Source organism: Sardina pilchardus, chromosome 5 (genome assembly GCF_963854185.1).
Source record: "Sardina pilchardus chromosome 5, fSarPil1.1, whole genome shotgun sequence".
Classification (NCBI taxonomy): domain Eukaryota; kingdom Metazoa; phylum Chordata; class Actinopteri; order Clupeiformes; family Clupeidae; genus Sardina; species Sardina pilchardus.
In genome coordinates this window covers 17,142,169-17,157,286 of record NC_084998.1, presented here as the reverse complement: position 1 = coordinate 17,157,286, position 15,118 = coordinate 17,142,169, and the positions used below count along the sequence as shown (strand labels likewise).

At 41.4% G+C, this 15,118-nt stretch overlaps 1 protein-coding gene across 1 annotated transcript in view; it reads left to right on the top strand.

Moving 5' to 3' along the window:
- Positions 1 to 15,118, top strand: part of nrxn2a (neurexin 2a) — a 156,372-nt gene that overhangs the window by 29,928 nt on the left and 111,326 nt on the right. Inside the window, exons 3-4 of the mRNA XM_062536723.1 lie at positions 9,805 to 10,120; positions 14,496 to 14,505. Coding sequence (XP_062392707.1) covers positions 9,805 to 10,120; positions 14,496 to 14,505 — 326 coding nt within the window. The remainder of the gene's footprint in view (positions 1 to 9,804; positions 10,121 to 14,495; positions 14,506 to 15,118) is intronic.

Here is a 15,118-nt window from a genome sequence, read left to right as displayed (position 1 = left end):
CCACCGCTGAGTAGCTACTTGGCTGTGGGCATCTTAAGAACAGTCTCGTTTGAGTCTACACTCATTCTAGTCAGACAGCCTATCAAATGGTTAACATCACAGTGATGTCGGCTGCGATCTTCCGCAAGCAATTAAAATCCCATCGGTCCAGATGTATAGATGTGCAGTGTAATGAATGCTGTGAGATGCATCAACAGCACACACACACGCATGTAATTGCTGTTCATTTTTGAGTCTCTCTCACGCGTCAAATTCATAAGCATGTACAATATACCCAGGAAGATGCCAGTAAACTAATGACCCAAGCCTCAGACTGAGCTAATTCATAATCCTGAATTGTGAAATGGCTTTTCGATGAGCTTTAAAGAGCAGAGCATGTCCTTGACATGGGCCTGGCATTAGAAAATGAAAGAGACTTGGGGTGTTGAGAGGGAGGGAGCGGGGGTGGCGATGGGGTGGGGTGGGGGGTGTTGGCGAAAAACCACTGTAGTGAGTTGCAGGAGCAGCCTATAAAAGAGATGGTTATTAAAATTGCTCCTCCGCGCTTTCATTTATTGCACTTGGCTTGTCACCCTTTTTCACATTCCTCATCTCATCTCATCTCCCAGCCCCTTCTCTCCTTCTGTTTGCACTCTCACTCTCTTATCTCTCTCATGTGTTTTTTTTTTGTGTTTTCACCTCTTTCTTAAATTCTCTCAGTCTCACACACTTACCACTTACATACACTTACACACACACTCAGAGAGAGAGAGAGAGACAGACAGAGGGAGAGGGAGAGAGAGAGAGAGAGAGATCTGTGTTTTCTGCTGTTCCTTAAAGTCTTTTGCACACACACACAACACACAGACACACACACACACACACACACACACACACACACACACACACACACAAAGGTAATGTGGTTGTTATTGCTCTTGGTTGTCTTCGAGATTTCATCACTTCAGAACATGGTCATCAAATAATCAGTAGATTCTTTGAAATGACAGCTGTCATAATGAGTGATACCTTTGACCACACACCACACACTGGAATGCATATCATGGAAAGTCTGTTGGGACACAATTAAGATAGTTAGTAAGTAATTTATGTAAGTAAAGCCTATAAATCAAAGTGTGTCGTCTTCTATATCTGTACCTTTCCAGAAACGTACAGCACCGAAAATGTTGGCTTCAACTCTATGAGTATTTCTGTCTCCCCTAGAACTATTTCTCAATGCTCTAATCTTATTTCAACATCAGCCTCCACACTTTTCAAAATGTTGAAGTCACCCAGATGGCTGTTTGTTTTCTGCTAAATATCTTATGAAGAAATCATTAATAAAACACAACGTCTAAAGTCTCAACATTAAATGCTAGCTGTGTGCTGCTTGTGAGAGCCATAGGATTATTTGCCAAATCATTCCCATGGGTTACCTTGATGAAATTGAACATTTTCTAATAGTATTATATAAGAACATATACCAGAAATATTATCTATTTTATTATGGACAAAGTTATACATACATGGAGGTATTTCATTTCTTTTAAAAAGTTCATTTCTTTTCTATGTATTTTACCTTCGCCCCTTTTCACCAACCAGATGAGATGAAATCACCATCAATAGATCTGGATTTCTCTCATATTGCTTGAGATCTCTTAAATGAAATGCAAGCAAAGGCCTCGAACTCTGAGTGAGTCTAAGTGGGGAAATGTTTGTTTGATCAAGGCTAATCCTCTCCCCCGATCTATATTTGAGGATCTGCGATCTTTATGAGCGCTATCTATCTGGGCTGAACCGCTGGCTGAGCGTATAGATTTATTGCTCCACAATGGCAGCCGCCTCAGTTATTCTCAGGCAGAAGCTTAAGGGCATCAGCCAGCTGTCCCCTTCGCTCGGATCAGACTCGCAATCCATTTGCCACACAGCATCCGGCGCTTAGCACGACGGGTGAGTTCTGGAGACGTGTAAATGTCTATCAAGAAGGACAAACGCAAAAAAGGTTTATATGTCATTTTCTCTGCATCTGCACAAATGAGAGATCCTGAACTACAGTATAGGGCACCAACGCTGTGATAGCGCAAGCTGTTATGGGTGGCTCCCTTTCGCTCAGGTAGTGTGTCTAGTCCATTAATATGACCTCACAGTTCTCCCTTTCAATTCTCAACCTCATTGTGATTATGGTCTGTAAAGATCTCATACAGAAGAACCTCTCCATGGAAACCATTCTGGAATTAGAAATAGGGTAAAAAATAGCCCTGTAAAGCCGAATGGCGCTGAGAAGCTGCGCTGAAGAGCAGGACAAATGCTTTAGCAATAAAGGATATTTCTAGTCTGCCATTTGTCTGCAGGAGCCTTCCTGCGCCATCTCATAGTCAGGTGCTCGATAGCTGCTACTTTTCTTCTCCGCCTCCCAACCACTATCATCCAGAATGCAGACAGCTTTTCCCCTCTGCTCGAAAATGAGCCTCTCTACCTTAAAACGCCACCGTGTCTGTCATGTGATGCACTTTGTCAGGTCGGATACATTTTCAGCAGGCAGCAAGGCCTGACAGAAAGGGCTGCTTAGGGAAAAGAAAAAGCGGGCATCTTCAGGTGTACTTTCACAATCCAGCACCACTTTTGGGACACACTCTGAAAAACAGCACAATCTGTAAATCCTGTGAAAGAAATGTGTAAATACATACAGTGGGGAGCTGACTAACAGCCTCGCTGCTGATATATATTCACACACATACATGCACACACACTTACACTTATGTTAATATGAGTGTGTGTGTGTGTGTGTGTGTGTGTGTGTGTGTGTGTGTGTGTGTGTGTTTGTGTGTTTGTCTCATAATATGTTTGTGTATGTGTGAAATATTCAATAGAATATAGCCATATAGACAGTATAGACAGTGCAGCGTATACAGACGACGTACTTGTTATTTGCAGACAGGACAGTGTTTAAATCATCCCTTCTTCACTTCATCCCGAAAACCGATGAAGTCATTCAGCACTGGTATCTCCATTGGGTATTGACGTTTCAGTTGATGGATGTGATGGTATGCGGCCATCAATTTAGAAAATGATGCTGTCATTGAAGGTTTTTTATCGATTGCTAATTATATAGCAGGGAGGGTGGACAGTGGTGTGGATAGTGAAGGCGGTCACCCTTAAAGTTGTCTTCAACTTTTACATTTATTCTTCACTGTGTGAGTTTAAGAGTCCTACACTGAAAAAAATAACCCATTGGATTTAGTTAATTGTCATGTGCTCATTGGTTGCACATAAATGAAATGTCTGGAATTAATGCCACATTTCTCCTCCGGTTTTCTCTTTCACGACTACCCAATTTCAGCAACTTATTCCATTGAAATGGTTTCATTTAAGTTAAGTAGGCCTACATGAAATATATATGTGTTTTTTCAACTTCACATTCTGTTATACAGGCTTTGGCATGTACTGAGAGTAAGCATTCAGATGTTGTATTGAATATCACCGTATTAATGCTAACAGAATATAATTTACCAAGTCACTGCTTCTTGAGATAGAGCATTCCAAGTAAGTTGTAGGCTACCACAGTATTCTGAAGCATTTATTATGGTTGGAATTATATGCATTGAACCACTTAATGGGAGCAAAGCATGGCTCATCTCAAAGCATAACATAAGATACAACCAGGTCCAAAATTCTGCTGATGTCTAAGCACAACTATGTGTTAGTAGTTTCCCCGATTGTTTACCTTCCTGATTCAAAAGTTAGTCTACTCAGATCCTTCTTACATTGCTGTTGCAAAATGTGTTCGTAACCTTGACAACCCCTTTTTTCCGTCTAGTAAATGGAATGCTCAATTGTAATGACTATTTGAACATAATAATGTGTCTCATATAAAACCAGTCTGATTTATGTAATAAGTAACCACGCAATGTGGTTTCATGAATTGGACAGCCCTGACTCTCGCATTCGACATTGTAACCTTTCCTTTGGTGAAATTGATTAAGGCAAGTACAAAGATGTCCCTACTTCCCTATTCATCTGTATGTGTCGTAAGTGTTGGCAATCTACAAAGGGAAACAGCTGTTCTTTCTTTTAATGAGTGGTGGCCATTCCATTTGAGAAACAGAACCTGGTACCACTCATCTTCTATGACTAAGTGTGAAGTTGAATGTGTTTAGGGAGAGCACAGTCCTTTCATATTAATAAAACAGGATACATATTATCTGCAAACAGCCAGATAGATCTATTGATGCTCCTCGCCAACACAGTCTGTTTTATTTATTTTTTAATTTTTTACTTTTATTTTTTTTTGCGGGGAAAAGGCAAAGTTTATTTAAATGCTGCAATTGGCAGGTGCACCTATGAGTGTATAGAGATGCTGCCAACTTTTGAGTTGTTTTTGCCTCATCGCATATGCATGATGAGTTTCTCTCTCGGAAACACAAAACATTGGGGAAGCACAAGATACAGAGATGGGGGGCAGTTATTTCCGAGTGCCGTGTATGAAGTCTGTCGGAAGTGTGGATTACAGCCTGGCACCTTTGAGAAGTGTGTGTTATTCTTAGCCCGTAGGTTCTCCCTACCTACACGTGTGATGAATTGGTGTGTTGATTTTACGGCATTGAGCATGAATTCATCTAACACCCTTGTTACCGTGGGGCAATTAGCACATTTAACTCAGTAGCTCATTGATAGACTATAAACCCAACGAAAGCTAATTCTGGAATTTATGGTACGGCTTTAGCTAACTTGGTGATGCACTCATCAAAATGGCATGCAAATTATTTATATGCATTCTATTGCACTGTAAGGGTTAACGTGGCATTAGTACCTGTAAGAACAATAGCACATGTATTTGCTGTAGGGTGAACATGGGTAAAGTGGGACAATGGGTAAAGTGGGACAGCTAAGCTTTTTCATATATATCTCCAATGTAGTTATGACTTGTCTATTAAAACATATTGCCAAAAGATCTCTAGGATGTAAGGGGTTAAATAATATTGGCAGTGTGGGTGTGATGTCATATGCGGGGTTGTGACCAGACTACTTTCAAAGCCAGGAGCCCGAAAAACAATGATAAGTCAAATGACATAGGAATTTGAGGCAAATTGTGTTAAGTCCAGCAAATCTTAAATGTATATGTTAAGCCTACAAAGTTGTTTTCATATGTAATGTGACTACGTTAAGTATCAAAATAATGAAATCATTTATTTGATTAAATGTTTTAATTAGGGGCAAATTTCCTGCCGTCCCACTTGACCAGTAGTGTATTGGTAAAGTGGGACACACCTATATTGTCAAAGTGGGACAGTGTAATATCCAATGGGAACCATTTTTTTCATGGGAATAAAAATGGAAACATTAACGTGTTTTATTTATTATGATTTATTATTAGTATTTAGTATCATTTAGTGTTATTCATTTTATAGATCATACAATCATGTATGTTAGTGAGCTAGCTAGTAATGAGAGCTAGCATGCTATTTGGTAATGAAAATATGTACATTCAAATGAAAACTAAATTAAAATGGTTTAAATCATAAAATAGGAGCAAAATATTAAGTTAAGTAAAGGTTTACGATGCAAAATAGCACTTTTTTGGGCCCTGTCCCACTTTACCAATGTACCCCCAAAAAATTTGGGGGTGTGTCAGTTGAGCTTTGAAGGAGTTTAATTCTGTCTGTGTCAATGATTACTTAATTATAATGATTTGATCATGTAAAGGACAACCTAAGCTTTCCAAAAATAACTTATATTGATTTAAAATATATTAGAGTGTTTGCGATATAGGGCTGAGAAGTTGGATTTTCCAAAAGTGTCCCAGTTTACTAGGGATGCAACGGTACAGTTTTGCCACGGTTCGGTTTGTATCACGGTTTTTGGGCCACGGTAACGGTTCGGTTTCAATATATCAAAATTATCTTGGCTCTAGCATACAGGAGGCTATATTTGCCTTTTCTATTTCAAATCAACAATGTGCTTCTACTTACACTTGCAGAGAAAATATTAAATGCATAGCCTGACACAGATGAAGCAGAATCACAAAAATGTATTAAAAGAAAAGAACACCATCATTGCCTTCTGTCATAAACAGGCAATGTTATCCATAGTGCAGTGCAGCATAAAGTAATGTGTAGTTATTTATTTAATAAACTCACTGTTCTTCACACATTTAAAGAAAATACTTAACTGTTATACACCCTCAAAAAAGTAGTGAACAATTCTGAAAATCTTCTCAAAATAATTGGTGAGGTAGTATTATGTGTAGTTTCAAATGGATATTTGATTTGGGAGTGCCTGCCCTGTCCTCTTTTATGAACGTAAAAAATGTAAACATAGACAAAAGTGCAGTGCAGCATTAAAAATATTAGAACAATGAAATGAACATTATTGCAACCTGTTGTCAGGGGGGGCAATATTCCGAGAAGAAAGTGGCAAATTTGCCACTTCACAAAGTGTCTGTTTCCCCTGTGTCTCCTGTCGTGTGTGTGTGTGTGTGTGTGTGTGCGCGTGTGTGTGCGAGAGAGTTGTGTGATTGACGAGTGGACGAGCGATTGACTGATTTAGCAGTGAGTTTATTGTTTTTCGAGTGGACACCTCCCGCTGCCCGTAGCTTAGCATGTACAACGTCAGGAAAATAAATGACCCGAGTTTGGAATGACATGTCAGCCTCCCCATCTCCTATAACCTCCCATCCCTACAATATTTTCCAGTAAACTATCAAAAAGAGAATACACTCAGCTGTGTCGGCGTCACGCTTTCTTAGGCTACTCTAGCGAGCAATCAACGCAGGGCAGAAACCACCGGTTACACTGTTACACACAGACTTTATAATGTGGCAAATTTTCGACCTTCTACAGTGGCAAATTTGCGTCTTTACAAAGTATATATACGTGGCCCTAATACGCCGTCGTATTCGTCGTATTCGGGAATTATAGGAATATTGTTGTCGAAAGGCTGCAGCAATGGATGGTTGGGTTTTCGGTGGCAAACTAACTCTCCGTGCTGCTCCACTTAAGGTTACAGCCGGGTGATGAAGGCGCAAGTGGGCCGACATGTTGGATGTGTTACCTTTATTAGGTGATCGTTGTGAAGCAGTGCTTGCAATGCACACTGTGCTTTGTTTACTGACGGTCTTTTTGCCTTGTTCGTGGGCTACTTCAAATGTCGCCATGATCATGCAGCCGCCGGTAAAGTTTGTTTCTTCTCACATGACTCCTTCATTTGCATTTCAACGCGCTTATTGGCTCTTGGGAAATTCAGTAAAATTCTGATTGGTTGTTGCAAGGTTGACGAGAGGCAAGCTGAACAGTCAGAGAAAACGCATCCCCCGGGTCCTAAGCACTCCTCTCTATCGCTCCCAGGCTACGCGCGCGCAATAACCTTGTATTAAATAAAAAGTTTAATGTCGCGTATACCGAAATATTGCGGTTTAGGTGAGTCTATTGAACCGAACAGGCCAAACCGAACGGTTCAATAAATTATTGAAAACCGTTGCATCCCTACAGTTTACCCATGTTCACCCTACATGTATGTGTAAACAAACTTCATTCACACACATTCAAAAACTCTCATACACACACACACACACACACACACACACACACACACACACATACATGCGTGTGCGCACACACACGCACACACACACACACACACACACACACACACACACACACACACACACACACACACATAAACACACACATAAACACATGCGCACACGCACACACACACTAGACTGCTTGAGTGTAGCATAAAGATGGAGTCGCGTACTTATTGAAATACTGGCACACAGACAGGCAAACAACAGGAAGATTACAGACTCGGTGTCTTCAGGTTGACTGGAGAGGCAGAATTAAAGGCTCCCTGGCGGCGTGCTCCGGCGCGGGGGAAAGGCTTCTTTAATTGGAGGCCCGCAGCAGGCCAGCAGAGTGTGCACGGCCGGCCAAAGGGACTGGTCTTGATGAGTGCACGGGGAGCAGAAGGAGAGGGAGATAAAAGGGTTCATAGTGGAGAACACACACACTCTCTCACACACACATAGACACAGACGGATGCCCACACTCGCAGACACACACACACATGCACACACACACACACACACACACATACACACACACAAGCACAAGCACTTTCTGTCACACACACACACTCTCTCTGTCACACACACACACACATACAGAGGCACACACTGTGTGGGATTAATAACCTTTTCAAGATTCAATTACTCGGCGCCCGTTCCATATGCACAAGTTATTATTTAGCATGTAAATATGCATCACTGTCAGAGGACTTATTATTTAGATATTAATTCAGAGTCTTTTTAGATGAGAAATTACAGGTCATTAAAAGTGGATTCACCCTCAATTTGACTCCAGCGTAGGTCTATTCATATCACAGTGTGTGTTGTCATCAGAGCGATGGCCGGAAGACTTGCTTTCACTTTGCAGGGTTTAGTCTTATTTTCATGCTCTGAAAGCTGACAGCTCCCAAACTGTCATTTCAAATAAGGCAGCTTCTTTGAACTTTTAAAGTTCTTAAGTGAATCCACTGGCTGGGGGACCCCAGCCACATGCACTTTGTCATTGTGCTGCAAGCATGTAAAACATCTCATGTATTTTGGTACGATTGTTTTGAACGGCTGGTGCTATTTTTTGACATTTTTGGTGGTAGGGGTAAGAACATTCTCCATATGTAGGCTAATCTACATAGATGACACATTTGAATGATTTAATTGTTCTTTGGAGATTGAAAACATAAGTCTTCCCCTTTTTATAAGTAATATGATTATGAAATGATAATGTCTTGTCTGTTCAACCTCATTTTCAGTGAAGGCTTACTGTAAGTTTCTTTTTTTTCCCTCCCCAGATTATTCACATCTATTTGTAATAGTATTAATTCAAAAGTACCTTGAATGAGGTTGGCTTTGAATGTTACTCTAGTTGCAGTGTAGATGTTGAGCTGCGATTGAGTCATGTTTCAGTAATGTCATCTAGTGAGAATTGCCATGTGACCTGCTTTTAAAAAGACTCAGTGGATGAACGTTCCATAGATGGAACGCAGCAAATTTGCTTCATTAGAACAACCTGGGGGGACAATATGAGATACTAGCTCATGTCATTGTTCAAGGCCAATGCTCCTATAGGTACCATACCTGTTTAGGTGCCTCATGATTAAATGATAGAGGTATATTTCAAGCCATGGCGTGGGGGACCTCCTGCCTGATGAAATATGTGATGTCTTCAAATTAATGTCACGCTCCGCCAGTTAAAGCAGAGACACAGGAACGCTCGGGCCTTTTGAGATTCTTGTCAAAAACTTCAAGGTCACAATCACACTTGAATTTCAGTGGCACCCAAATAAATAGAATGTGCTCGTCTTTGCAACAGCTCAGTGGGTCTGATCGAACATGGTGTGTTAATGTCTGTGGGGATTTCTGCAGCGTGTACAGCAATCAAGCTTCTCTGCACTTGGGTGAATTGTCTTCTTTTGAGTGTAAATATTATCAATGTGTTGTATTTGAAGGTCACATTTGTCAGCCTTTATGGCACCTCTGTTAACCCGTGTGAGACACACTATAGCTTACATCTGCGCCATGGTCAAGTCATCATTTTTAATGAGAAAAATAGATCAATATGTATTTTTTACATGAGCTGTATTTTGCCTATGCTTGAGTTTGTAGATGTATTTATTTGCTCTATCTATTTCTATAAGACATCCATGCTAAATATTGAATATCCCTTGGCATAGAAGATTTACTAGTGTCTGTGTCCAAATTCACATGGAAATTGAGAGGGGTTTGAAGTTGTTTTTTTCTGTTTCGCTTTTCCCCTTCTGTGCCAGCTCAAGAGGAATCAGTGGCGACCTTCAAAGGGAATGAGTTCTTCAGCTACGACCTCTCGCACACCCCCATCCAGAGCAGCACGGACGAGATCACATTGGCCTTCCGCACTCTGCAGAGAAATGGCCTCCTGCTCCACACCGGCAAATCGGTCGACTACGTTAATCTGTCTCTGAAGAGCGGCGCTGTCTACCTGGTGATAAACCTCGGCTCGGGCGCCTTCGAGGCCATGGTGTCGCCCGCCGAGGGCAAGTTCAATGACAACGCCTGGCACGAGGTCCGCGTCTCACGCAACCTGCGGCAGGTAAGCGCATCAGGGCCACCGGCTCCCGGTTAAAAATGATTGCCAGAGAGAGAGAGAGAGAGAGAGAGAGAGAGAGAGAGAGCGAGAGAGAGAGAGAGAGAGAGAGAGAGAGAGAGAGAGAGAGAGAGAGAGAGAGAGAGAGAGAGAGAGAGAGAGAGAGAGAGAGAGAGAGAGAGAGAGAGAGAGAGAGAGAGTGAGTGTGAGTGGGGGTGGGGGGAGGTGTAGAAAAGGGGGGGCTGTAAATGGAATGAGACTGTCGCTGACATTTTTTTTTTCAGCTTGCTTTGACAGCATCAGTTTGAAAAGCAAGTCATATCTTTTCAAAATGACTGAAAGTCACTAACCCAATTAGCCAACACATTGAGCCACAATCAGTCCCCTCAGAGAGAAGGACTCCATCTGCATTCACCGGGAATCTATTGATTTTTTTCCCTTTTTTTAATTTTTATCTGTGAATACAATAAGCTAAATCTTCTCACCTTGCTGCCAAGGTTGCGCCCGTGTGAAGAAGAAGTGTTTGGAAAATGAACCGCCCTTGAACGTCTCTCCTGAATTGCGTGAAAGTGGGTGTTTATACAGAACCCATGCAGAATAGACGGCTGGAATCTCTCCTTACGTGGCGTATGCACTCTTAACAACAAGTGCCGAGAATCGTTTCGTACGTCTGCAGTCCTGCAGCAAAACAGCTATGAGAGTACATGTTGAAAGATGGCTAGTGTCTGCAGGTCTCAGGATTTGATTATGTTTGCAGGCAACTGTTTCCTCTGCAGCAAAACATCTTTGAGCACATGTTGAAGGATGACTGCCTGTGCGTTTCAGGATTTGATTATATTTGCAGGTAGCTGCTGCTCTGCGTCCGACCGTATGTCTTTCTCAGGAAGAATGTAATTGAGCGCATTGATTGCGGCTATATTACACCACATCCTTGTGTGATGGTAGTAATTTGGACTCCTGCACTGATTTGTCATGTGGTTTGATTACCTTAACCTTTAGTTCCAAGTGCCTTCAAAATCTGAACTTTTGGCATTCAGGAATAATTGGTATTTGATTAATTGTTGATTTCGAAGGTAGTTTTGCCAGCAAGATGATGCCAGTGGTTGTGCTATTTTTGAACACAACAGGGGTGGTGACATATTGTGAAGAAACACTTGGGGACTTTATTTTGGTTTGTGATATTTAGCTAGGCCATCTCTATATTACACTCTTTTTTAAGAATGCAACTGCAACACTTCCTTGTTTCAACATCGCCTTCCAACCATTCTGTGAGCACTTCAGTCCAAATGCATTTGTACTGATACCATTCTGTCTCTAGCTATACCCTTTTCTCTGTTCTAAACAAACTCAACCTGGCTCCTTTTAGTGAACTATTGGTTTATCAGTGACATTGTCAGAGAAAATGGCGACATAAACATTTCTGATTTGTCTGTATTATTGCAAAACAAGCCAGCTTGTCTTAGAAAACCTTTGTATTTCAGACTTTTCAAAGAAAGAAAATTGATGTAGTTATTATTCCTCTGTTACATTCTTGTACTATTGGTGTGTATTGATTGTGTTTCTTTCCGGCTTTCCTGGAAGGGCTGTTTGTAGTTTTTAGGTTCATTTGCCATAAGTGCTGAGTGGCTGTTCAGTTATGCTCTCCACCCTTTGCTTTTCATCTGGTAAAAAAATGCTTGCCGGAATTAGACATACATTGGTAAAGCTCTTGAGTTGTTTGACATATGGTATTGATTTGTATAGATTGTATAGATTTTGTTTTTGCAGTTAGTTCCTTTTTGTTTGTTTTTTTTTTGCTTTTGAGCAGAAACCACAATGGTCATGACAGTTTGGCATTTAAGCAAAAATGGTTCAGTTATGCAAACATTTATCTTCCAATATGTGGAGTTTTGAGACATCAGTTGCATTCATAGTACTTGAAATGAAATGCACTGTTTTCATGATATTTATTATTATATTATATTATATTATATTATATTATATAAGATTTATTATTATTATTGGTGTTGTTTATTGTTTACTAAAAGCTTTGTAATATTGTGTGATGATAAACAATCTGATTTCATAAACAGGAAAAAGCAGAGGCACAATAAACTCCCATTTCTGTGCTATGGAACCTAGCTGTAGCTGTACAGGTGTATAGTAGCAACGGCCCAGTGTTGTTATTGGTGCTGCCCAAGCTCTTCTGTCACATTAAGGAGCCAGGGCTCAGATGTTTAAGATGTCTGGGTTACTTCAAATCAATCAGTGCAGCTCCTGAGTCAGAGAGGTCCTTTCTTTATTCAAAATGTTTCATGCAAAAAACATGTTTTGAGATGTTGAGCCTAAATTGATTTTGCCTCATAATACTTCTATAGATGAAGCCAAACAAGGTTAGGCACTTCAACAACACAGATGCTGAGAGTGATAAACAAGTAATTGTTTTTTGTATCAAGATATTACTATATCCTCTCGTTTCTTTTTACCATTTCACAAGTGTATTATTATTTTAATTTTTTTATGATGTGTTTTTCAGTAGAGTTTCCATGGAGCAATGGCTCTATTTTAGACTGTTTCTGCCTTTGTTGTTCATTGCACCTTTTTTGCAAGCCTGGCACCCTTCACCCAACACATCTGTGGAAGTGTGTTGATGATAACACCTGTGAAGGAGTGTATGTTCTCTATATCTGCTAATGAAGCACCCCGTGCCCCCCGCATGCTGCCTACTCACTGCCTCCTCTCTTCTCTGGCGCTTTGGGCTCCAGCTTCTCTCGTGTTTTTGAGCTTTACGTAGCCATGCTGTAACTGTAGGTCACTGCACCCTATGGCAGAATGGCTATATTTTCACACTATAAATAGAGCAGAACCGTCATTGTACTCATTTTTGAGACACTATTGTTCACATACTACAATAAATGTGTAGGATGAGGATGTATAGAGTGGATGCACTCTGCACTGCAGTCATTTAGATGAAATATAAAAGATCTTAATCGCCTCAAAAAGGATGAAAAACAAAAAAAATTGTATCAGTGGCGTCGATCAGGGAGGAGCTTGAAGAGACTGCCTTGCTCACATCTAAGACCTCGTTTACATTTCATATTTCACATCTAAGAGCTCGTTTACATTTCATATTTCAGTCACACAGCCGTGTACAAACAGAGCATCTCTGGCTAGTCAGAGCTTTATCAGTCGTGGATTTGAAATGGCTGTTATGTGCCCAAGATCCATCCCTACTGGTCACATCGGCATCAAAAGTCAATTTTATATCAAAAGAGACAACTTGATGGCGTGTCGTGTCTAATAGACTTGCTTTGATGGCGGCATTTCATTCCCGAAGATGCATTTGGTTATTTTCCACAATAAGCCGTTTCTATCAAAAACAAAGGATTGTCACAGTAACGATGCTGCAGTAATGTGTCTGTATGCAGTGCCTTCTCAGTGCTGTTCAGATTCGTACGCTCAGACAAACACACTCCCAGTCTGTGGAGGATGATGTCATGTCTTTGGGTCAGAATCAGAGGCAGTAAATAGTCTGTAGAGTAATGTATTTACACCCGTCTCAGACAGGAGTGGAGTGACATCGACGTTGTTTTTCTGAGTCTGATCATGATCTCGTTTAAAAGTGCCTCTTTGTTTATTTACACGTTATCGAGCTAACATTCAGTCTCATCCATTGCCACACATCCATTATTAGTCAGCTGTTATCACCAGTTGTAAAAGTAGACTTTATAAGCTTTTATCTTTCCCCATTTATTCTTGAAATTGAGTCCATTACCACATTGTCTTGTACCTAACGCATGTGTTGGGCCCTATTATTGTATTGGTATCAGTCGTCCAATCCTGTAATAACTGATCCCTGCTAAATTGTTGATCCTCCAGAGCCAATTGCCCCAACCATCTCAATCATAACGAAACGATTCGAGGCTCACTAACCGCCGGTTTTCTGCCTGGCGTCACTGACTTTTACCGACGGCCCCTCTTCAGCTCCTCACCTCAGCCGCGCTGTTCTCCACATCCCCTCGGCTGCCGCCCACAGCCCTGCTTCCCCACACACACACACACACACACACACACACACACACACACACACACACACACACACACACACACACACACACACACACACACACACACACACACACACACACACACACACACACACAGATAGCGCTGTAGATTACTCACATACTGTACCTGGCTTCCGCTCGGTTTGATCCAATGGGTCATTACTCTCGAAAAACTCTTTTAGAGGGGAAAGAAGAGAAACATCCAGTCTCTCTCATCAAAACCAAAATACTTCAATATCAAGTGAGATCAAGCTGTAAGAATGACTGTATCGGCCTTCGTGATGTGGGAGGACGGTGTGCGCCATTGTTGGGCTTTCACCCCTTGTCTAGGGTATTGATCTCGATAAAGGTATTCCGAGGTAGCCATGAAACTCGCAAGAAAGTATTCTCCTCAGGAGTGGAAGGACCTGGCAGCATTTCTCTAAATAGGGGCTGGCTGAGCTTATCTTCAAAGACTCAGTGTGCCTGTGGCTTTCAGAGCTGGCTGAGCCAAGCAGGAGTCCGTCTCATATTACTGGTTCTGCATCGGACTGAGTCAGGCTGGACCTCGCTCCGCATCGCTGACCCCCGGGTTAAAGACCCGATGAGCTGATAGACTAAGTGGGATCAGTTCCTGCTTATCTAGACAGAGAACCTGCCGCCGTAGTTCACATGCCGCCGTGTCTACCCCTGCTTGTTCCAGCACTGTGCTTCATTTGCTGAGCGTCCCTTTAAAATGACACACTATTTGTCATTTACCACTGGATGCAAGATGTGGAAGCCTTTGAGCTGATATATGTTAGGTTGGGGTGGGTTTTGTCATTTAGACTTTATGCTCAGTATGTGTATTTATTCATGGTATGGTATTTATATTAGCAATACCAACACAAGCTCAGGGCACACTTCATAGTGGCTAGGTAGGTCACCCGCTTCTCTTTTGTCTTTTCCCCAGTGAGCACTCTTGGCCTTCCCAACAGCCTTTAGTTGACTTGA